Source organism: Papaver somniferum, chromosome 1, assembly GCF_003573695.1.
Source record: "Papaver somniferum cultivar HN1 chromosome 1, ASM357369v1, whole genome shotgun sequence".
Classification (NCBI taxonomy): domain Eukaryota; kingdom Viridiplantae; phylum Streptophyta; class Magnoliopsida; order Ranunculales; family Papaveraceae; genus Papaver; species Papaver somniferum.
In genome coordinates, this window is record NC_039358.1 from 60,979,618 (window position 1) to 61,004,530 (window position 24,913).

General features: G+C 35.8%; 2 protein-coding genes across 3 annotated transcripts; both read right to left on the reverse strand.

Moving 5' to 3' along the window:
- Positions 1–2,220: 2,220 nt before the first annotated feature.
- LOC113288532 (transcription factor bHLH110-like) lies at positions 2,221–6,078 on the reverse strand. The gene is made up of 7 exons (XM_026537616.1): positions 5,263–6,078; positions 3,941–4,706; positions 3,475–3,618; positions 3,290–3,355; positions 3,062–3,127; positions 2,835–2,900; positions 2,221–2,714 (listed from the first exon to the last, which is right to left on the reverse strand). Exons 1-7 carry the CDS (start codon positions 5,454–5,456, stop codon positions 2,532–2,534), a joined length of 1,485 nt encoding a protein of 494 aa, XP_026393401.1. The 5' UTR covers positions 5,457–6,078; the 3' UTR covers positions 2,221–2,531.
- A 3,909-nt stretch (positions 6,079–9,987) lies between these two features.
- On the reverse strand, positions 9,988–15,387 carry LOC113288540. Of its 2 annotated transcripts, XM_026537630.1 has the most exons (16): positions 15,189–15,387; positions 14,791–15,001; positions 14,589–14,693; positions 14,258–14,487; positions 14,107–14,170; positions 13,694–14,016; positions 13,556–13,601; positions 13,193–13,353; positions 12,691–13,015; positions 12,474–12,574; positions 12,294–12,337; positions 11,351–11,513; positions 11,066–11,210; positions 10,691–10,827; positions 10,297–10,498; positions 9,988–10,240 (listed from the first exon to the last, which is right to left on the reverse strand). In XM_026537630.1, the coding sequence occupies exons 2-15, from the start codon at positions 14,831–14,833 to the stop codon at positions 10,310–10,312; spliced, it is 2,076 nt and encodes a 691-aa protein (XP_026393415.1). In that variant the 5' UTR covers positions 14,834–15,001; positions 15,189–15,387; the 3' UTR covers positions 9,988–10,240; positions 10,297–10,309. The 2 variants fall into 2 exon arrangements, with proteins under 2 accessions (XP_026393415.1, XP_026393408.1); XM_026537623.1 differs by having other exon boundaries at positions 9,988–10,498.
- Positions 15,388–24,913: the final 9,526 nt, after the last annotated feature.

The following is a 24,913-nucleotide window of genomic DNA, read 5'->3' on the forward strand; positions in this document are numbered from 1 at the left end:
CCATATTTTGATGATTTCTACTCAATTTTTCCAATCAAAAAACGAATTAAAAAGATTGATGGGTTTTTTCAATCGAACGAGGAACGTCAAGGAAAGAGAGAAGAAGAGAATAATTTTTTTTTTCAAAACTAAAAAATTTCGATTCCCCTCCTGTTTTTGATTTTGATTTTGATTTTGGTTAATAAATTCATTTAGATTAGATGTATATGATTAGGTTTATATGGTTATTAAGTTAGTTTTAATTTAAATTAAAGTAAAGAGTAGATGTGTATTTACCAAACTTTAGGACATCCCTTATAAGTATAGGGAGATTGGCCTAATAAGACCATGTTCCCAAAAAAATCGTTCAAAATCAGGACTCACGAGGAGCAAGAACTAGTTGGGCCTCATTCAGACTCCTTTACAAAAGTATCCACGTATGATCTTATCCCTTGATTACAACTAATTGGGTTAGTGAAAACTACTTAACCAAGTGTGAGTGTCCACGTAATGTTGAGTGTCTACAATATCGAATTGCAGTCAAGTGGCCATGCCATGTGCAAAATGCATGTCGCTGTAGTTGGGAGGACAAAAAAGGACAATCTTTAGTTACAAGTGTCTGTCCTAATGGCGTCAATATTGAATTGACATGGTTGAGAGCAGCAAAATTTACCCGTAGATCATCAATGATGTAGTTTTGACCGTTAGAGCACATGTTTTCCCATATATAATATACTGTACGTTGATTTCTGTAGTACCACCATACGTATTTTAAGTTTATAATATACAGGCAAGTCGCGTAATCCCAATTCTACAGGGAGATCCAGAGTTGTCTCGTTATTGCATCGTGTTAGGAATCCTCGGGCCTACTAACTAACCTCAAAAACTGGCTTACAAGGTTAGGATTGTCCAAGACTTATTAAGCGTAGACCTAGGTTGTCCTATGCGATGTAGTACTATTTAACACCCCCTCAACGACTAGGGCTACACTGACGGAGTGGCATGGAAGCCACGGACGCACACTGGCGGAGACACTTGAGACCTAAATTGTCCTAGGCGATGTGGTACTATTTAACAGCCCCCCTCAACGACTAGGGCTACAGCGACGGAGTGGCATGGAAGGCACGGACGCACACTAGCGGGGACACTTGAGTGGTTACGAAAACCACAGACGCACACTGGCGGGAATACTGAGTGGTACGAAAACCAAAGGCACACTGATGGACACTGGTAGCGTTGAGTGGAGTCTGGCTTTGATACCATGTTAGGAATCCTCGTACCTAACTAACCTTGAAAACCGTCTTACGAGGTTAGGATTTCCCAGAACTTATTAAATATGGGACCTAGGTTGCCCTAGACGATGTGGTACTATTTAACACATCGAATAGGATATTGTCCTGGACGGTACACTAAAACTCGTGTAAACGTACTCTCTTTCACAGATGGGTTTCCGTCTTTGAGGAACATCTCCTTTGTTGCTTGTAAGCATGGCTGCTAATGGGGGACCGGAATTAGCAGGGGTACCGTTTGAGTGATCCGACGGTCAGGATCGGATATAACTCTTTTGTCTCATATGATACGGTACCCCTGATAATTTCGGTCCCCCATTAGCAGTGATGTTTGTTAGTTCGTTCTCTCCTCCGAAAAGAAAATTTGTCTTCTCGAATACATAAGGCCTAGTGGCCTACTACGTAGCTAAGAAAAACAGGTATACGAGAAGCACCGGATTTTATGATCAAGTTTCACATCGTTAACTTTGAACTCACTTGGTGGTTTGGCTTCCAAATGACCACCTGGTTTGGAAGTATTATTTCGTTTCTCACATGCATGGTTCATTGGTTTGGCTACAGAGTGATATTGCAAATTAATATATAACCATTCAATCATAGATAGTGAGATGGTGTATGTGCTACAGAATGTTCGTGCTTGATCGATCAAAAAAAGAATGCTCGTGCTTTATAATTAGGCCTTCATCGTTGCCAAAGACTGTGGGCAGGGACCCAATACGATGAGCGATGCTATATATCATGCATACGTCAGCAGTATTACAAACTTTACCACGTAAACTTGCTTTGGGAGTTGTAGTGTTTGAATAAATGGAATTATTGCGAGTGAGAAATTAAGCATTTGGCTACAGGGGCCGGGAAGCATCAATTTGCATGGACGAATTAACATTTCACTTAGATTATGAGCGCATGGGTTATAGTAAAGTAAACTGTAAACAAAACAAGAATGCACGCATATAATGCTAATGTTCCATTTATTCATCCATTAACTGCTGATTAATGGACCAAACTTGGTCTAGCTTGAAACTTTTTACAAGATGACCAAATTTGCTCCGTCAATACATACAATATACGACCCCTTCATCAGCTACGTACCCGATCGTCATCATCATCTTACAATACTTGCACCACTTAACTTTTTAGTGAGGGCATATATAACTATGCTCTCAGTTCATAAATGAAACTAATTAAACAACAAACTAATTAACAAAATTATTGTACATGTTACCGCTCCTATCCTCCTAGATGTATATATACACACATTGATCAAATAGAGCCTCCGCCAAAGTGAGGTAGTCCCGATGTCGACCAGTTAACATGACTTAAGCTATTATCGTCCGTTATAATGTACGACGTGCATGACAACGGCACTAAGCAAAGCCCCCGACTCCTTAGATCTCGTTTGGGTTCATTCGTGTCAACTTCACCACCTCTAGCATTACTCATACCCTACAAATATGTTAACAAAATCAGATGATAATCATCCTCATTACACAAAATTATAGAAATAGAAATTCAAAGAGAAACATCTTCTTATCACTTGTAGATCAATAAGGTTTCTTTGATTACCTGTTGGAATTTTGGACGCATAGCATTGTTATTGCGACCGGACTTCATGTAAGGCACGCTTAACGTCTGAAAAGAATAAAACAATTTAAACGTAAGTTCTTCGAAACAAGGGAGTAATATGAAGAAAAAAAGATTGGTTGTTCATACAAGTTTGAATTTTCTTATTATAGGAAGATTTTACTTCTGTCTCTAGCTATATGTAAGAGAAGAATTTATGGAATATGTACCTCGACTTGTTCTTGTAGGAATTTGATGTACCCAATGGCTTCCATTAGTACAGAAGCTGTGTCAGTCTGTTTAAATAACAAAATCAAATACCCACATTATCATCAACTGATTAACATTTAACATTACTTAATTATGCTATGATATTATGAATTATCAATAATGGAAATAGCCTAGTCAATTAAATATATAGTAATAGGTAAAACAGGTAATGTAGGTAATATGCATGCCTTGCCAAAAGGAGCCACCAACTGTTGAAGATTTGCAATTCTATCTCCCAATTTCTCCTTTCTTACCTGCAGGTGACATACATCCATGCATATTAAAGCTTCATATATATCAATACCTAAAATTTTAAATATTTAAAGTATTTTGTGAAAATGAAAACCATATCGGAGGCAATGTTACCACAAACCTTAAGGGGTGGAATAGAAGATCGAGACTCCGTACGAGGCTTCTTAACTGGTGTTGTCTGAGGCGTTTTCTTCGGATTGCCACTACTACCTGGTGGTCTTGGTCTCTTTGCAGCATCTGTTACTCCATTGATTAAAGAATTTACCTGGTGATGATCAAAATGACAAAACGCATAACATCTTAAAAACATGTATATATAAAAACTGAGCAAGTCTCCTATTTTTCTATATATAGTAAAAAAGAAAAGAAAAAAGATACTTCGCTATGATTATAAAGCAAAAAAAGCAGAACGAAAGGAGTAGTCCTTAATTAAGGTTTGCTTAAGAAAAGTTGATAGACATCACGAACTAACCACATTCTTTTAGCATTTTAGTATTAATCAGGTACCGTCAAAATTAAGCTTTGGTCTAAGTTCTAACACAGCTAAACAATGAACGAATGCGATAATACTAAATGTTTTAACTCACTTTGCTAGGATTGTTTGTGCTTGGCCAGTTGTTGTTGATTACTCCGGGATTCATATCATTGTTATAGAGATTAAGTGATAAGCTTCTATCTTTAAACAGTGAATTAGTCTGGTCAGGATCAAAACCTCCACTAATATTCTTTGTCGATGATGAACTCAAGAGATCCAAAGCTTGAAAACTACTCAGACCTAATGGAGAAGTATTTGTAGTAGTACTCGTAAAGGACTGCGGATTTGAGTCGGCATTGGAAATGGTGGTACTTGGCAATACCATCATCTGGCAGAAATTATTACTGTGCACTCTACTTAATGGATTAAAAGAATTTCCAAAACCAGTAAAAGTCTCTGGGTTATTGTTGTAGAGATCTCCAAGATGATCTTCTTCGTAGAAATCTTGTAGTTGATTCTCATTTTTGAAGTAGTTTTTCGAGAAAGTATTATTCATAATTGCTTCATTACTGAATAGTTTGGATGCGTGATGAGAATCTAATGATGATGATGATGATAAGAGTAGCTCTTTCTTGATTTTTGCAAGGTGAAGCTCATGAAGTGACTGATCATTGACGTCGATGAAGCCTCGGCCATGAAAATTACTCAAGTCTTGATTTTGATGATGAATGGTTGAAGTGTTTAGAGAAGGTGGAACAAAATGATGAATGTCATCATCATTATTGTTCTTACTTTGCCTACTTATAACTTCATCTCTTGGTGAGCCTGTGATACCATTGACATTACTATTTTGGTTGAAGTAATTACCACCATTATTCCTGCATGTATACATACAAAATCAAAAAATTTAACCAAACTAGTAAATCTATGGCAACCCTAGCTAGCTAACACTAACATGAATAGAAGAAAAATATAGATACAGTTGAGAAGATATAAATAGCAGTACCCTAAATTAACTTGTTCATTAACATCAAACGCTAATAATTAAGAAGTATTAGGGTTATAATCAATGATATACAAACAAAGAAGACCCAAGAACTAAATTCCAAATGTTTGGCAGTAGCTAATAAATAAGTAACAGAAATTATAAGTTCCAAAGAATGTTTGTTGACTAGTGCAAGAAGTTAGGCTGTTAGCAGTATTAGTTTTGACAAAAACAAAAACATCTGGATGAGGTTATGATGAGTAAACAACAAGTAGAATCCAAATTTTAAGAATAAAGCATATTAATTTTGGGTTGACATTTATTCACCTTCAAGCACACTACACTATATAAAGGGAAAGGAAGAAGAAAAAAAAGAAATATAGGAGTAAAGAGAGGAGGAGAATATAAAGTCAGCATATAGGGTTTTAATTCATATTCATTTTACTTACAAAATGAGATTTTGGTTCCAAGTTGATGATGAATTGTTGATTCCAAGTAGTTGATAAAAAGGTGGTGGTGGTGGTGGTGATAAAGAGGAAGTTGAAGAAGAAGAAGAAGATCCAACAATATTGAGTTGTTCTTGGAGCTGGTGATGATGATGATGCTGATGATGATGATGGAGATTTCCAGAGTACTGCTCCATGATATGATGATGGTGATGATGATTTCTTTAAATTAAAGCAGCTCGTGAAAATCCCAAAAAAAAAGAAAAAAGAATTAAAATTCTAATTAGAACCACAAGCACGCACTAAGAATCTCTCTCTATCTCTGTGTGTGAGTGTGAGAGAGTAAACACAGAGAGAGCACTTTATTCAAAAGCTATTGAGAGACAGAGAGAAAGAGAGGGAGGGAGAGAGGGAGAATAATAAACACAACACACAGCTCAGTTCATCAGGTGACACCCACAAACCCTTATTTACTTTTTTGAGTTTTTTTGCTCTGAACTTGATGAGATGTTGTTATTTGTTTCATGTTTACTCTTTCTTTCTTTCTTTCTTTCTTTCATTAATATATATACTGTACAAGACCTTCTCATCATCATCAGCTTAAAGCAGCCTTAACAAGAAAGATAAGAAAGAAAGAGAATGAAAATAATTTAACTCCCTATCTCTCTACTACAATGATATCCACACCTCTGCTGCGCGTGCACATCGCACTCTCTCTTTCTATATCTATGTCTCTCTTTCTTTTAAATTCTACCATCCTGTTTTTGCCCCAAAACAAGATACAAACAAAAATCAGTACTAGAGAATGTATCAAATGAGACTTACAAGTGTATAGGGAGACCAACTTGTGTTTTTGTTTTTATGTCAATGTGAAAAATTCCTTGAAGAAAAATTACTTAAGGGAGTACTTCACCCCAATAAATATAACTGATTAAAAACCAAACTCCGAGTTGGTATCCTGTCACCACAAGAGAAGAAGAAGGAAGAGGAGCCAATTAAGTGAAAAATAAGTATTACAGTGCATGATCACCTTTTTTTTCTCGATGTCACATTGTCATCTCCAAGAGGCCGATAGAGATTCGAGTTCTATAATGCTATTACCATAATAACCTGGCGCAATGACAAAACACATCAAGATTCACGAAAATGACGTTAAACCTAACATGCACCCAAAAAAGAGCTTGAATCATATCTCTAAGTATACTTGCCAAATTTTCCTTTTTGTTATTGAGATTCTTGCATTTTTTTTTCCTTTCTTTCAAATCGGTAAATTGTTCCGAACACAGTTAGGCCGCTTGTTTACCACCCCAATCGTAATTCCAAACTAGTGAAAGATATGGTGGGTGCGATCCAGCCACCACCAAAATCTTAAAACTCGTCCTCCTTATTGTAACTCCGGTTCAAGTTACATCCTCACCAAAATAAATCTAATTTATTTGTTTTCCAACAATCATAAAATTAATAATTAAGCTGGTCACAACATATAGTTCACATTAATGCTCATGATTGATGACATTGATCCAGCTTATGGAAGTAATAACCACTTTAACGATACCCTCACATCATGTTAACTAGATTTGGAACTGTGTCCGCACATCATGATCAGGGACACTAGTCAGCACAGTACCAAGTGGGCTAGTTAAATACTTTGTGCTCTTTATTAGTCTTTTCTCGATAGCAAAACTCTTTATGTATTGGAACTTTCATGTACGGAAAGAAATCAAGAATGTACGTTTAATATCCCAAGACCCAAATTATTGTCTAGCTCTAGCATAAATATAGGAGGGTATAGACGTATACTACTCCACTCAGAGTTGGACTTGCACATTCAAAAAGAGAAAGTCAGACTTGTGCACCTAGGTAACAAGTTGGCAAGTACTTATACGATAACAAATGTCTGGACTTGCATTACATTTATGGCAAAGACATACGACCTTCACTTCGTCTATGATTCTATATAATAAACCTTTGAATGATCACTTGTCCACAACAATATATGGTCGAGTACATACTATAGAATGCTTTTCCAACTTATGGGGGTGTCAGTGTGTGCATGTCATGGGTCTCTTAGAACATCCAAGTAATCACCAGAGCAGACTCCCATGTCTGCAACAATCTGGAAGTAAATAAGTTTGTATATGAGTTTATCCATAACTTGGGATAGAACAGTACTTGTACCTCTTTTTATTGAGACCGAGTGCCCAAACCACTAAGACTTTCAGGCCATCACTCTCGATAATTACTTATTTAACTGAGGAACTCACGTAATAGCTAGCCAGTTAAAAATCTCCGCAATTATGTAAGTTACACCCCCTAGTGGCAAGCAATAAATCCTAGATGCCTAGACACTGTACCGTACACTGTCTTTAAAAACCATAGCGTACTCAAACACCTGCTTAAATTGTGCACCATATTATTGGTTATGGAGCTGATTTAAATATGGCAGCTAAGCAAATCGCCAATGGCCATATGCCCAAGTGAGAGAGAGGGAGAATAAACTAAAAGCTGGTCTGGCTAATTAATTAGAAAAGGTGTTATGATAAATGTCAATAATAAGTATAAGTAAAGCTTGGTTAATGTGTCGTTTGTCAAAAAGCAGAGAGAGACCTTTTCAATGATAAATTATTATAAGCAATTTAGCCCCACAAATTTGTGATTAAATAAATCCAAAAGGAGGAAAAGTGATGGGAGAGTGTGATGAAACAGTATGGGTAAGCCCTAGCTTTTTGCTCATCCAGTATTCCGGTGTCCCTTGCAGCCGACCCATTCATTCTTTTGCATATTTTATCTGATATCTAAAGTTTGAAATATATATAAAATTAAGATCGGTAACAGTCCATGTTTTTTCTGCTGAGCAAACCCTGCATTTCTTTTTCTTTTCTTTTCTTTCTTTTCCATTTTTTCTTCATGGGTGAGGAAATTTCACATTGATCACAACATTCTGGTATTAACACGAGTTGACTTTTAGCTTACACCGACGTCAACAAATACTACCACTTCAATTGTAGTTCCTAGCTCGGGGTTTCTATATATCCACTTTCCACTCTCCTATAGAAGAGAACCGTTGATCGGAAGTTGAGGAATTTTAGTTGAATTAGTATATGACACTACTGTGGTTCTCACCAGTATCAAAGTAGCTCGGATGGTTAGATTTTGAGTCCATGAACGGGTTCTAAAAACACTAATCAAAGCTTATGTCATTGCTTACTATGCATGACGTATGGAACCCAGCTTTAAGGCTGTGAGGGCTGATGGCAAGGCCTCACGGTAGTGGAATGTGAGCATTTTAATATAAATGGCCGCCAAACCGCAGTATAGCCTCTTCGGGCCGATTGCCCTACAGGTTTCTTGGACATTGCTACGTACTCAATCTTTGTGCTGTAATATACTTAGTCGAGGATCAGCGCGCCTGCTCTTAATTAATACACAGGAGTAGGTAAGTAAAATCATGTCTATAGATCCTTATCTAGAAAGTGAATAAAAAAAGAAGAAAATAACTAAATAAAATGAATCAATAAATCAGAAAGTAAAAGGGAAGAGAAGAAAAAATGTGTGAGAGAGACGCATATAGAATATAAAGAAATCTTCTTCCAAAAAAAACAAGATAGAGTCCTTAAAATTAGCTAGCTAGGGTTAGTCTAATTTGTTGTGTGTGTCTAAAGAAATGAATGGTATCCTCGTTGGATGCATGATGCCTAAACCCTCTAATTATTTATATACGATTTTTAATCCAACCTTTTTTTTTCTTTCTCTTAATCTAACTTGTACATATATTTTTTTAGCACCGTAATCATCTAAAAAACTAGGTATTATTGATTAACTTTAGTGGGTCTTAGATCATGTTTCATCACTTTTTTCATCATACAAATTATTGAAAATTTTGAAACCATACACTGTCCTTTTCCCATAATCTAAGTAGTCTTACATAGTCTTACCCAGTCAACTATAAAGTCAATCAACTCGGTATGGTGTGATTGGTGGTATTCCAAATTTGTTGTAATAAGCGTATAAACAATTTGAAAATTTTGAAAATGATTTCTTTACTCAAACCTTTAATAAAGAAAAGGAGGGAGGTCAAATAAAGTTCAATTTCTTGAAAGATAAATGTAAAGTTTTTTTGTTTTTTGATGAGAAGAAGACAAGGTCATTTGGAGGGGGAACATAGAGAGAATATATGCTTTTCTTATGCTTTGGAGTCATCAAATCTCTCAAACAAACAAAGCTAGGGACCTCACCTCATCATCTCCTTTAAACAATTTGATTTGATGATCTTGCAGAGAAGTATAGTTATCAACAACCATGTGGCACATTTCATCCAATGCCTTTTTGACGGCTAAGATAGTGCCAAGTATTTTCATTTACATTATGGAGAGAATGAAGTACAAGGAATGGTACATAAATCATTTCTGGATGGAATTTGGATCACATACTAGTAATGTCCAACATCCCATGTTCAGAGTGAAAAAGTTAAATATTCTAGCTTTTGGTTTTAACTACTTGTGGAGGGAGAAAAGGAGAGATTCGCTTCAGTCCTGACTCCCTGATTAGTAATACAGATTTAACATCGACCAAACTTAATCAAACTTTTTACCTCACGTGTGTGTGGCCCACGCCAAGTTAAGGTAGTAGTGCCAATATCTACTTCGGATTCAGATTGGATCCCTGTTAATATGTGATGTTAAAAGGTATGGAACCATGTCGCGCACTCGTGCTACAATGCAGACTGACTGAAGGGAAAAGAAAATGCTTAAGATTCATTGAATAGGTAATAACTGTAGATAACAGCATTACTTGTTTACAAGTGGGAGTGGAGAAAAGGGCGTTGCAGGAAAAACAGTGAGAAACAGCAAATATTCCGAAGAATAACAGAACTATGTCAGGATATATACATACAATATCAAGCTAAGAACTACCAGTTATAGCTTGATGGTAACAGCTCCATACTAGGACCCTGGACACCAGGACTCAAATCACAGCAGCGACAACAAATTAACCATTTTTTTGTGCATGTTACTGTAATCATATGCAGAATGCTTCAGTAAATCATGTATTAGATATCACTTTTGTACTCACTCCAAATATCGTAGACATCTCCTTCTTCACTTTCTTGATGAGATTTAGCAGGGCTGTGACCTTGATGATTCATAATAGCCACCTGCTCTGCTTCCATCATACCTTCGCCCACTTCTTCCTCCTCAAAGTTTTTTTTGTTCTCATCAGGCTTCTTCGATACTTCTTCCTGTGGGAGGAAACAGCATAAAAACAATCCCCATTACTTGATTCTTTAGTTTTTTCTATTTCAGTTTAAAAATGAGATTATACTACCTCCATTTCAAAAAGATAGGCTTGTTTCATGCACAAATTACACATGAAACAAGCCTATCTTTTGAAACGGAGGGAGTAAAAAAAGAAGATATGAATGAGGACATACATTTGTGTTAGGAGTGATCTCCACTTCCTCGCCTGTGATGCCAACTGACTCATCATCTCTGTCAGAACCATGCTCTGCCTCTGCATCAGCTGCAGCTTTTTGTAGCCTCTCAATAACCAGCTCAAAATGAGAATGATCTGCAAGAGATGAAGTATTGTATTACAAAATGGTTCCCAGGCATTTTTTGCTTCCCCTTGCAATCATACCTTTTCATTTAATATAATACTCCGTATTATTTGGATCATTCACATTAGAAGCTAACTGAACCTCATTGCACATAGATATATATTTATTCTTATACCCACATCACGATTTGGATATCATAATCAAACACCTATAAAAGAATGTAAAATACTGCCAAATGATTCAACTTACTTTTGGAACGATTTGTCAAAGCATCAAAAAGCCTCTTAGGATGTTGCTGTTCTTCCTTTTTATATTTAGACTTCACCTGAGCTCGTGCTCGTCCAGGGAATAGTTGTTGGATCAATGTAAAATCTGTCCCAAACTGTTGAATGCCCTGAAAAGAACAAAAGCAACCAAATAGGAGGATTTCATATCACTTCCTTGGGGTTACACACACATATCACGGCTGCAAATACCATATGACTTCAATTGGGCTGCGAAGCAACAACTCTCGTAGAATAAAGTTAAGCTTACCTCATAAAACAAATCCGTATCCTGTTTCGACCAACGTTCAGTCGATGTCTTATTCATGAATGTATGGTAGTTGAGTTTAGGTTGAACAAAACGTTCTGCTTGATCTTCTTCGTAAGCAAAGGGGACTTCTTCCTCAAAATGAGTATCTTGAGTAAAAGTAGTACTGAAAAAGAATTTAAAATCCAGTTAGAGTATATTCAGAATCTGCTTCAAAACTGTGCTTTCAATCTGAAAATAACATTTGCAATATCGAAAGGATAAATGATTGTCAACGAGTTTAGATTCGATTCGATAATACCAGCAAATTTATTTTGAGAATCTTCATTCTCGAAGTACTTATGCAACAAGGGACTACTAGCAGGGTCAGTTAACTTACAGGAAACACTAAAATCTACTTACAAAAAGGATGGAATGAATTCACTTAAGGAAATTGTTATCCTATTAGAGGAAACCATGCCTGTAATGAAACAAGGTAATAAATCTAACAGGAAAGAGAAACAGACATAAAAACACCACAGTCAGTTCTAAATGATATCATTAATCAAAAACTGGGTAACAGACACAAGAATGTCAACCTCATAACAGAACGAAAAAATGTACCAGCTAATTCACAAAATTGAACTAATATTGGATATCACAATCATATCAGTGGGAATTCTTGCCTCAATCACATCTGTGGAATTGTTATTGGCTATCCTCATTAATAATATATATTGCTATTGACACAAGATTTGTTCTTACTTTCTGTTCAATACAGCAGAACTAACAGTAGATTATTCGAACCGGGGACAAAGTTCGGAGTCAAACTAATGATGCCAATCTTTTGCAACTCAAAACATATACTGCATGTTGCATTAGATAAAGCCACACACAGACGGAAAATGATGACACCTGTGGCAAATTTAAAGCTCAGGCACAAGTCTATCTGGGGATTTGTTAATACCTTTGACATGGGGAGGAATTATTTGCTGCATTTGGATCCGCAACCTGCAAATAACAAAATTCAGCATAACTAAACAATGATGTTCGACTCTTAAGTATAAAAACTAGTTCCAGAAGACAATGCTTTTGCAAACATCAGCATGTATCATTCAAGTCAAACATAGAGGAAGGTGATGCATACCAGTAATCGTTCCTTGGCTTCAGCAAGCAGGATTAGGTCCTTCAGCATCAACTTCCGGGGATTAATTTCATCCTCCGGGGTTTCAAGCAAAACCTTGTCCACTTAAAATGTAAGGAAAAAGTTGAAGGTCAGACAAGAAAACCCAAAATAACCGAGGGAGAACTAAGACGACCATAAAGTTTAAGAACCTCATTAGCAAACAAAATTTTTGAGGTACCTCTTCTCTTATTTCTTCGGGTAGAATGAGAGAACTTTTTCTTGGGTGGTTCCTTGTTTAAGGTCTCTGATCCTTCGGCTGCTTTCCTACGTCCACTACCTGTTTTTTCAAGTCCAGGAGCCAGCTTCTTTGAAGTTTGACATGTGTTTTTCAAGTTGGGGTTATCATTGCCATTGAATGATTCGTCGTTATCATCATTTTCATTCACCGTGAAATCCTCTGCTATCTCATCAGTAGCAACAAGAGGAACCACCTTATTTCTAAGCTGCCTTGAGGATCTACCAATTTCAATTTCCTTGCTAGCGGCTAAAATAGGTTGATAGTCCTAGATTTTTAAAGAAAGACCATCAACAGAATATTTTTATATTATGTATTTCTACTTGGATAGTCTGAGAGATAATAATAATACACAAACCAAGTAGTAACTCTGAATCTTGGATCCATGGGTATAATAACTTATGTACGATAAAATCATCACGAGCCACAACATCAAATATGTTACCTCTTTTCTAGAGATCATGTGCCCAGCCTGTGAAACCCCAAAATCTTCATGACTGACAACATTCGGAAAAGATATTTCAGCATAATTTTCCAAGTCTTTTGTTGCAGGAGTCAAATCCTCTTCCAAATATTGGTTTACCGGACGAACCAAGTGAACATTCCCTGGAAAAAGGGAACACATTTCAGCATAAGAAATTATACAATAACATGGACCTTGGGCTTGGGTTATGTATCCTTCTCAAAGCAATAACCAAGCAGCTTTCCAATGCAAACAGAAATAAATTAAAGCGGGTGTGTGACTTATACAATGTGAAAGGAATTTCACAAGATTGAATCTATGAGGTGGGGAGAATTTGGAACATACCCATATTAGGGGTAGTCTCAGAAGTAAGATTATCAAAAGCCTCCACCTGAAAACATGTAACAACATGGTCAATCTTATTTGCAGATAGATGAAACACATTTGAATTTTACAATTATCAAAAAAATGATATTAGTTCACCTCTTTCTCCAGCCTCCTGTCATCCATCCATGAAACTCTATCTCCATGGTTATCTGGAGAGGCAGCCTCTCTACTCTTAAAGACGTCTTGGGGTACTACAAGAAACTCTGGGTTATTGTTCACAGATGGAGAGACAGAAGCAGTGGGAGCTGAGGCTATAGATGCAAGTCCTTCTTCCGAGATTGTATAGCCTTGATGACTTGGAGTATCCCGACACGAAATGGAACAAGCCGCTTCACTAATAATGGGCCGTGATACAGGATGTTTATTTCTAGGTTTAGCATCGATTATCACCTTAGGCTGGAATTTTCTCATTGTACTCACTGCAGATAAGTAACATCAGATATTAAGTGCCACGAATAAATGTTCACTTTTAAGTTTCAAACTTCAGAGTGAAAACGTGTATAACTTACCATTTGAAATGGCAGACTGAGAAAGAGTATCAAGTGACTCCAACTCAGAGAAAATATCTGCAGTCTAAAAGGCACTAAATTACTAAAACAAAAGTACTATAAACTTGGGCAGATAAATAAACTGGAAAATAAAATACTATGGACTATTCACCTCTCCTCTTGATCTTTCAAAACCAGCCTGCTTATCACCACAACTGTCCATGGTATTTGTATTCCCTGGAAACATAGGGTCTATTGCAATTTCATCCTTTCTGGTGGCAAGCTGTGTAGAGACATCAACTAGTCCAGAGATTTTGCCATCAGCAGACACCGAACACTCTTGTTGCAAAGCTTCTGTACTGCTTAAAGCGTGTCCTAGTAGTGGCGTTCCACTGAGTGCATCTACAGAAGACAGCATAGAGTTCACTGATGCAATCTCTCTACAGGAAGATCCAAACAAGAAACAAATTTCGAAGTATATGTGTTCTTAGGAGCTGTTATACCTGGCTTGTCCTTTGAGGAATCACATTGACCAGCCGCTGACACGGTAGCCACTTTCACATTACTTTTAGGTCTAGCCTTAGGTTGAAACTTGACCCTAGCCCGAGCTGCAACAAAATGATACGCTTATTAACTTATCAATACATTCCAAAACTAGAAGAGTAGAAGTCTTTCACTTAGAAACCAAAATCTACATTTACTCACAATTCACAACAACCGGTTCAGATAGAAGATCATCAAGATCCATTTCAGAAGCAAAACTCTCCTCTTGAAACCAATAAAAAGTACCAATTCGATTCCACTTCTTTGGATTTTCTTTCCTTTTCTCTAGTTATCGTCATGATAACGGTGAAGTGCTATAATATTTATAAACCAAATGAACCTCTACGTATACCATTGGTGATGAATTAGAGACCTGAAAACAAAAGTTACAGCAATAAATTTAAAATCTGTATAATTTAATTCATTTAGTGAGTAATAAGATGTGAGTTTCAGGTGTTAACTGATTTAGGTCCAAAAGGAAAACAAAAAACTCAAAAAACCTATATTGATTAACAAATTATTCGTCTGATTATATTCTAATTTCAGGGGTATGGATGTACCTGAAGAGCTTCGAAGATTGCAGAGACAGGTACGGAGTTGTTTTTTACCATCGATAAATTTGAGAGCTGTCGTTTACAGTGTTTAGGTTTGAAGGTTTTGTGGTGAGAAAAGGAAAGGAGGAACTGATAGTGATGATGAGATGGAGAGAAAGGGTTCGTCAGGAAGGAGGGAGGAGGTAATATGAAGAGGAAATGGGGAAATCGGATAAAGGAGGGGATTCCAAGAAAATAAGCCATGGAGCCCAAATTTATACTTGGGCCTGGGTATTTAAGGCCAATATCCCAAATTCCCAATGGAAGAACGATTTAGTGAAACCTACTGCCACACCCAATTTTCTAATTTTTCCCACTGAGAAAACCCACGCCCAGAAAAAGTCAAATTCGCACCCATTTCTGGATTAAACTATCCCTCACACCCATATTTTCTAAAATTATGTCTTCATTCTTCCTTCGTTTTTTTTAATGGCTTTTTTATCATGAGAAGAAAGTTCAGTTCTTCTTCAAGCAAGCAGTTGCTGGTTTCTTCTTCAATTAGATTCCACCTGAATTATGGGGCGAGATGGAGACTTGGATTCAGCTAATGGAATAGTTAACGGCATCATTGGAAGAATCAAATTAATGGGTTTGCTGATGTTGATTTATGTGAATTAATGGATCGATTTTGAGATTGAGACGGAGACTTGAAGGCTGGATTCTCGGTGATGCTCTACAACAACAAACAATCGATCTGGATTCTCGGTGATGATCTACAACAACAAACGATCGATCTGGTGTTGTGTTTCATTGAAGAAGGTGTTAGAAGGCATGAGAACGAATGGGTACTTGATTGAACAGGGAATTATTAACAGCAACAACAATGGATTTGTGGTGATGATTGGACCGAAATGAAGATGCATAACCTGTTACAAAAATGAAGATGCATATCTATCCTCTAAAACTTTCAAAGAGTTGGAGTTCCCATCAACTGATATCATTTCTGAAGAGTTGTTATATTTGGTTTCTCGAGGAAAAGATGCGCTCATTGAATCAACTGCCATGGCCGCTGACCGAAATGGATTTTTAATTTAACAATTAGCTCTGATTATTTGATTTTCAAGTTTTTAATTTGTGTTCGATGTGCTTGATAAAATGGCTGATAGAAAGATTGTTTTTGTTTAATGTTTTATTCAGGTCTTAGAATTGGCTGGAAATGCAACAAGAGATAACCAAGGAAAATCGCAGTAAGATGTTATTTGAACAACCAGCAGGGGATCGACTAACCAAGCCGGAAGAAAAAGAAAGCGGTGACACCGGCCTTAAACCTTACCTGATGTATGTAAACCAAAGCAAAGGTTTTTGTTACTTTAGTTTAGGAATTCTTTCTCACCTCGTGACAGTGATTGGGCAAATACTACAAGACTCATGGATGGCTGTCAATGTTCAGAAGCCTCAAGTCAACAAATTACGACTACTCATAGTCTACTTGCTTATTGGATTAAGCTCAACATTTTTCATACTTGTGAGAAGTCTTTCTATAGTTTCTATGGAATGCAGTCAACGAAATCTTTGTTATCACAGCTAATGAATTCTCTTTTGCATGCCCCGGTACATTTTTACGACTCTACACCTTTTGGAAGGATTATAACTCGGGTAAGCATGACAAAATTTTGAATTAAGATCAAATTTGGTCTGATTTGAGCATCATAGTCCTTGATCTCCCATTTGCGCTAGCATTTTCACTCACTACCGCGATTAATGCGTATTCTATTCTTGGAGTGTTGCCGAGTCGATATGGGGAAGATAGTGTTGTTATTGAGGTTGCATAACTTGTTATGCATCTACAAAATTTATTGCATAACTTTTTATACAGTCTCGAAAATGGTTGCATAACATGTTATGCAACTATTATTGTAGGTGCATGACAAGTTATGCAGCCTTGGAAATTTGTTATGCATCTACAAATTTGTTGCATAACTTGTTATGCATTCTCGAAATTGGTTGCATAACACGTTCTGCATTTTTTTTTTTCGCATAACTTGTTCTGCAGTCCAGAAAACGGTTGCATAACACGTTATGCAGCTACTTTTTTCTTAGTATTGAAACCAACAAAAAACAAGGTTGCATAACTTGTCATGCACCTACAATAATATCTACATAACATGTTATGCAGTCGTGAAAATATGACTGCATAATGCATTATGCATCGAGAAAATTGTTGCACAATCTTTTATGCATCGAGAAAATAGATGCATAACCTGATATGCATCCGTAAATATGGATGCATACTGCATTATGCATCACTTTTTTATGTACACACTAAAATCAACCAAAACAATGGTTACATAACTTGTTATAGATGCATAACTTTGTTATGCAGTCGAGAAAATGGTTGTGTAATTCGTTATGCGTCTGCAGAATATGTTATGCATCTTTTTTGGTGGCTGCATAATGTTATGTAGTCAGTTTTCGAGATTTTGCCTAAAATGATGATCACCTCTGATTTTTTCGTGAAAAACAAAAATTTGATATTGTTGTTTGTGCTCATTGCATAGCTCTCTTAAAAAGATTTCCAACGATATAAAATTTGTAAAATTCCAAGGCGCGGATTTTTAGATATGTTATATTCAAGTTGCGTTGCCAATTATACCCCTGATGCATAACCCGTCATGCGGATGCATAATCCGTCATGCAGACATTTTTAATAATTTCATATAATTATGGGTGTCACGGAAATAATTATGGGTGTCACGGTACCTAAAATTAATTGTGGGCCTGACAATGAGAGTATTATTTTTTTGGGCCTGCGCTGGGACCATGGTTTTTTTTAGGACGGTGATTTTATTTTTGGTAAAATATTTTGAAGTAAATCCAAGCCACCCCTTATCCAAATATTCATGTTAATACTAAAATTTTCCTTCCTAATTAAGGTTGTTTGATGATTAGTTAGCGTAATTACTAGTTAGTGTGGTGATTGGTTGAACAATTAAGTTAAGTTAATTAGTGATTAGTGAGATTAAATTATTAAATTGGTTTTTTATATGAAAAAGAATTGTTTGGAGAGTAAATTAGAAGACGAAGATGGAAAAAAAATAAAAAATTTGAGATGGGTGAATATGAATTAAGTGATTCGAGTGACGATAGCTCCTCTGAATCAGAACCTTCATCACCTAGAATATTCGTTAATGTTGTTTGAATTGGCCAATACTTTTTTTAAAATGAAATTTTTTAAAATAGATTTTGGCTAGGTCAAACAAGTTCGGCTACAATATCTGAAGAACAGGTAGTCGAACTTATCTGGAAATGCAGTTCGGCTAATGTTTCCGAAGATGCAGGTAGACTAAATTTGCTTTAATAAAGTTTTTGCATTGTTCGACTATCGGGTTCCGAGACAAGTAGCTGAACTTTTATTCTAGAGTATACAGAGTAATGTTTCGCTTCCAACATGAATTGTCGACTAAACCGAACTCAACACAAGAGTTGTTCTCAGAGTTAAGTTTGGTTAGGAAAATAAATGATCGAATAAACCGGACTCAACATATGTGTTTGCAGAGTAGAGTTTGGTTAGGGGAAAAAATTTCCAACTAACCTAACAAACCAAACTCAATATATTGGTTTTCAGAGAAGGGTTCAGTAAGCAAAAAAATTTGTTGTTTTTTACAAGACTTCGGTTAGGGGACAAAAATTTCCAACTAACCTAACTAACCGAACAAAACATATTGGTTTTCAGAGAGAACTTCGGTTAGAAAATTTTTTTTGCGAACCAACCGAACTCAAAATCTGTGGTTCTGTACAAGAATTCGGTTATGAAAAAAAATCATAATAGCCGAAGTGTTCTTCGTGTTATTGGTTCCAGAATGTTCGGTTAGCAAACTAGGTTTTTTATTTAAACTACTCCTAACCGAACAAGCTACTGTAACTTCCATTTAAACCCTATTTTGATGATTTCTAGTTAATTTTTTCAATCAAAAACGAATTATAAGTGATGGGTTTTTCAATTGAACGAGGAACGCCACGAAAATAGGGAAGAAGAAGATAATAAAAAAATTTCAAAACTTCTGTTGCCTTCTCTCTTTCATGTTTTTTATTTTGGTTAGTGATTTCTTTAGATTAGATATATGATTAGGTTTAGATGGTTATTAGGTTAGTTATAGTTTAAATTACAGCGAAGGGTAAATTAATATTTTCCTAACTTTAGGACACCCCTTGTAAGTATAGGGAAGTTGGCCTAATTAATTCATGGTCCCCTCAAAAATAGCATGGTCCCTAAAAAATGAGTTATCTTCATTGCGAAAGAACCATTTCTGGGGACCAGCCTTTTTTTTTGGAGGGACCCTTAGATGATTAGACCATCTACCATTTGGTGATAAAAGGTGTCCTAATTACTAGTAAATGACTAAGTTATCCCTGATTTTTAATTAACCTAATTTAATGCTAGCATGATAACCTGTTAACTAATGTAGTAGTACGTTGTTGGAGCTTAGCTTGTTAGGTTTCCAACTAGTTTCTTGTAATAATATTTTTTATCCAGTATTTCTTGTAATAATAATATTAAATATTATTATTTATTTAATGCAAAATTAAAATAATAATTATTAGAGCATTGCTCGGTCGAACTCGCAAGCGTTGCTATCTCAAGCTTGTTTGTCAAATTTAGTTGTCAAAACTATATGTTTTGATTTCTAGTCTACTTATACCTAAAGTCTCAGACTAGGATACTTAAGTGTAGTTGAGCTCCAGACTCCACCGCGATCATCATATGAAGACGAAGAACTACTCAAGGAACCAGTGGAACTTCATCGACTAAAAGTTATGTGGAGACTTGAACTTATCTATCACTCAAAAGTCTATCTACTCTATCTCCTACTCTTGAGACAAAAGTCGTATAAGTATATAGATTTCAATTATACACATTTGCTATTTCGAGCCGAGTTTAACTCGCTTATCCATTTCTCGAAATATGTGTTGGTAAGCTTTCACTTTAGCCAAGTTCATCTTTACTCGTGACGAAAGTCATGTTGACATTTCAATATCTTGAAAATCGCTTTGATGAAAAATAATTTGTGAATAACAACTATATAACATCCTCTAAGAATGTTTCAATGATTGAAGTGTAGAGTTGAGATTATGTAACCATCTTTGGATATAAGCATATATAGTGTGTTCACACATTAGTGTATAAATCCATGAACCGGAAACCAAGTGCATGAATATGTGTGTGTACGAAATTGGTGAAGGAGACAGGTTAAGAATGCGTACCCGTGCGCATACTGGCGGAAGTTCACGTCCGTGAATATCTGTTGAGTTTGGGAATTGACAAACTCTTAACCAATCACCTTAAGTATGCGTACCCGTACGCATACCGGCGGAATTTTTCTACCCGAAAATTTCTGCTGAGGTTGGAAACCAAAACCAACTTAAATCCGGTTGCTTAGGTATGCATACCCGTACGCATACTTAAGATGGTTACTTTATCAAATCGGTTAGTTCATGAACTTAAACATTTAAATTATAAGGAATGCAATCCTTGCAAACTGTGGCTATAATGTTCATGAATCGATTAAAGTGAATCAAACTGATTTTGTTTCAATTGTGTCTTCCAAAAGATCTAAGCAATTGAACAACTCTTTAACTAATTCATTTGAGTCATTTGAACTAGTTGTGGTAAAGAAGAATATGGTTGATGTGAAAGTGCTCATATGGCTAACCATTTGGTTAACTTTTGTGAACCAACTAAGTGTACACATTTAGGTACGGTTACTCAAACCTAAATGAAATACATTTCATTTGTGTATAACAAGCTAAGATTCGATCTAACGGTTGAAAGATGTTAGCTTGAATCTAATCAGGTTTTCATCTAACGGTGGATATTGAATGCTTTGTTACTAAGCTAACATTGATTGCAAACCCTGATTTGAAAACTATATAAAGGAGAATCCCAATGAAGTCTTTAATTCGTTAACATATAATGGTTTTAGGAAAAACCTAGGTTAAAGGAGAATCGACTCTAGTCGCAACTAGTATCACACAGGAGGTGTGGGGATTAGGTTTCCCAGTTGCTAGAGTTCTCCCTTATATAGTCTTCAAATCGGGGTTTGCAATCAATGTTACCTTGGTAACAAAGCATTCAATATTCACCGTTATATGAAAACCTGATCAGATTCAAGCTAATATCTTTCAACCGTTAGATTGTCTTATCTTTTTACACACAAATGAAATGTACCTTTATTTAGATGTGGGTGATCGTACCTAAACCTGTACACTTAGTTGGGTCAACAATAGTTAACCGAAGTTAGCCATATGGACACTTTCATATCAACCTTGTTCATCTTAATCACAACTAGTTCAAATGACTCAAATGAAACTAGTCATAGAGTTGTTCAATTGTTTATATTCTCATAGAAGTATACAATACACAATTGAAGCAAAATCGGTTTTGATTCACTTGAATAAAATCATGAACATTATAGCCACGGTTTGCAAAGATTGCATTCCTTATTATATAAATTAATTTGTTCATGAGTATGTAACGCATACCTAAGTTCTCGGACCTGGTCTTGTTCGCCAGTATGCAAACGGGTACGCATACTTTCGTTCATGACCGAACTCAGTTGAAATCAGTACGCATACGGGTATGCATACAATAGTTCCCGGCCTTCAACTGTTGAATCAGTATGCATATGGGTATGCATACTAAATTCCCAACTGTTTCTAAATTAACTTTTTTGTTTATAGAAATCATTCTGAAATTGTGTACACGAAACAACTTCTACTTTTTTTTGTTTTCTGAAATCAAAAAATAATTTTTGGATGTGTATCCAAATATCCTATAGGAATTGCACCATGACCACCGCATTGTGTTGATGTTAGTTATGAATTGAGTGTCCGGATCAACGAAACCAGACATTAGTTTTCTTATTATTATTAAGTATCAAACCTAAGATTCCTAGCCACCAAACCCACATATGAAATTTGTAGCTGACTGGTTGTTCCCAAGCTCCATAACTATTCTTTTTTTGTTTGTTTGTTTAATTACTAGCTACGCATGATTAATTATGTGTATAATCATTTTCTGGATTTTATACTTGGCTATAAGCGTTTATATTCTTTTATAGCTTTTTCATAATTTATTTTCTTCCCATCTAGGTGTTTTGTGCATAATTCTAGACTTAATTATTTGTAAGCTTGTGAGATAAGAATATTCATGAATTAGTTTTGATCAGTAAGAAGACAAAATCAGAGGAGATATGAACATTCATGAATTAGTTTTGTTTAGTAAGAAGACAAAATCATAGACATATTTCATGAATTAGGGATTTTATTTTCTCAATCTTAGACTATGGCAACCCAAATCATGAGAAGTTTAGCGACATGTATCTTATTGAGTTATTTCTAATTTAAAAAATCTAGAAAAACAATCTTGTTGTTAAGTTATGTTTCCATGTTCCTTAGATTATTTTCTTACCATTAATACATATTTGTTGTGGATTTCGTCAGCTTTTCTTCTTGTCTTTCAAACTTCAACTCTACATTAACAGGGTTTCCTAGGTTTGCTGCTGCGGAAACCCTACTTGCGTGGCATACTGGCATCTTAAAAGTATTTTGCTTGCTTCTTTTTATCATGTTCAAAGACAAGTTTTTCTTCCTTTTGAACGTATCTTGGGACATGCTTGACAATTGATTCACTAGAACAGTGACTTCTACAATACATATATTGTTAGACCCACAAGTATAAAGATGATGAGAGGTTGCTTCATAATGAAGATGGTTACTTTCTTTTAAGATTTTTATACACAACTTTTGTGCAGTTATTAGAAACTTGTAATGCTTTTTGACTATGTTGTTTCTAGTATTCTGGATTGTTTGTTACTTTATTTTCATTTTAACCGTTGTGGTTAACTTAGCATGTATTGCAGAAACTTTGGCAGTGATATTGTGATTTTTAGAATGACCTCTTTGAATTTGGCATCTAGAACTAGATCTAGTTCTTTAAGGATACAAAAACGCATTTGGTTCTTTTTTTTTCTTTACTTTATTTCATTTACTAGTTAAATTGTGATGCGCCTGCCGTTTGAATCAATGAATGCACGTTTTAGAATTTATGTGATCCTTGTAATTGGAGCGTTAACATCCATTTACACAACAAAAATAAAATTTGAAAAGAAGCAATCAAAATATCCATATAAGAACAAGCTTAATTTACTTATTATTTTTGCATTTAAATTGTAAGAAGGACTTGAAAAAAAATTATCTCATTTATTGTAGGATTTACCGTCTTCAATAGATGACTAATCAAAAAATAAATAAAAGAATAAAAGAATTTATTTTTATTTTATTTTTGTGATAGGGGTTTGTAAAAGCAGCCAACCGAACACAGAACAAAAAGTTACTACAAAAATAAACTCTACGCAAACAAACCAAAAAACTAACTAACGGAATCTTGTACTTCTTCCAGTTGCAATCTAAAAGAGATGCAAGAAGGGGTTTGGGGAGATATCCACTGATTATGGACATTGTGCTTGACAGCATAAACATCGAGCAAATGAGTCACATCATTGGCTTCTCACAGAATAAAGTTGAATTCGATTTGGTTGAAAGACATTGCATTTTGAATATCTAATCAATAAAACTATGAATTATCCATGGGGTTCTTCTCGGGTTACCTTTAATTGCCCGTACTACTTTTTGAGCATCTCCTTCTATGATTACGTTGGTATAATACATATCCAACGCGAGAGAGTTGCCAGCAAATAACCTAAAGCTTCAATATTCAAGGGACTATAAGTATGACCTAGAGAAGATAGTGTCATTAATAATTTTCCTTGGTGATTTCTATCTACCACTGCGTAAGCAGCACCTCCACTTTTCCAAGCAGCATCCACGTTTATCTTGACAATAGAAGGAGGAGAGGGACTCCATTGTTGATCTCTGGTGGTTGGTGCCATAACTTGAGTAGATGTAGTATGATAACCATATTTTCCTCATCTTGGTAAATATACATGTTGAACCAATACAAAGCATGAGCAATAACGACATACAAAATATGAGCAATAACAGCATAGGTATCATTCTTCTTGTTCTCAAATGCTAACTGATTTCTAGTCTCCAAATGGCCCAAAACATGCAGTCACCTAAATGGAAAGAGTAATAACCATTATTCTTCGACAGCCAAAACGACATCAAATCTGCAAGCAGGTGTTACGTGGATCCTGCAATATCAAACTGACGGGGTTAGTAAACAAAATAGTCTGAGTCAGCTGACACTAGACAAGCAAGTAATTAGTATACTCCTACGCTCTACAAAATCTCATATATTCAGTAAGGATACCCTCCACCACTCTGCCAATTTTCTTTAACACCCCTATCCCATCGTGCAATACTCTCCAAGCAAAATCTTGGATTCTTGGAGCAAGCTTTTTAGGTTGCCCAAAAATTTCTCCAAGGAAAATTTCTCCAAGGAAAGGAAGAGTCATTAAGATAAGATGATTCACCTGAGTTAGAAGACAACATCTTTTGAAATGATTGAGATGTGAAATTCCCATGACTAGTATGCATCTATATAGTCTTGTCTTCCTTACCAGTGTTAATGAAGATTTGCAAAATCCGATCAGCTACAACTGGCTCAAACCTGCCAACCAAACTGACATTCCATGAAGCATTCTCAGAGTTGAATAACTCTTTGACACATTGGATTTAATGTAAATGATTCGGTGATGTTATTGGAAAGAACCCTGGTATAGTTGGGATTC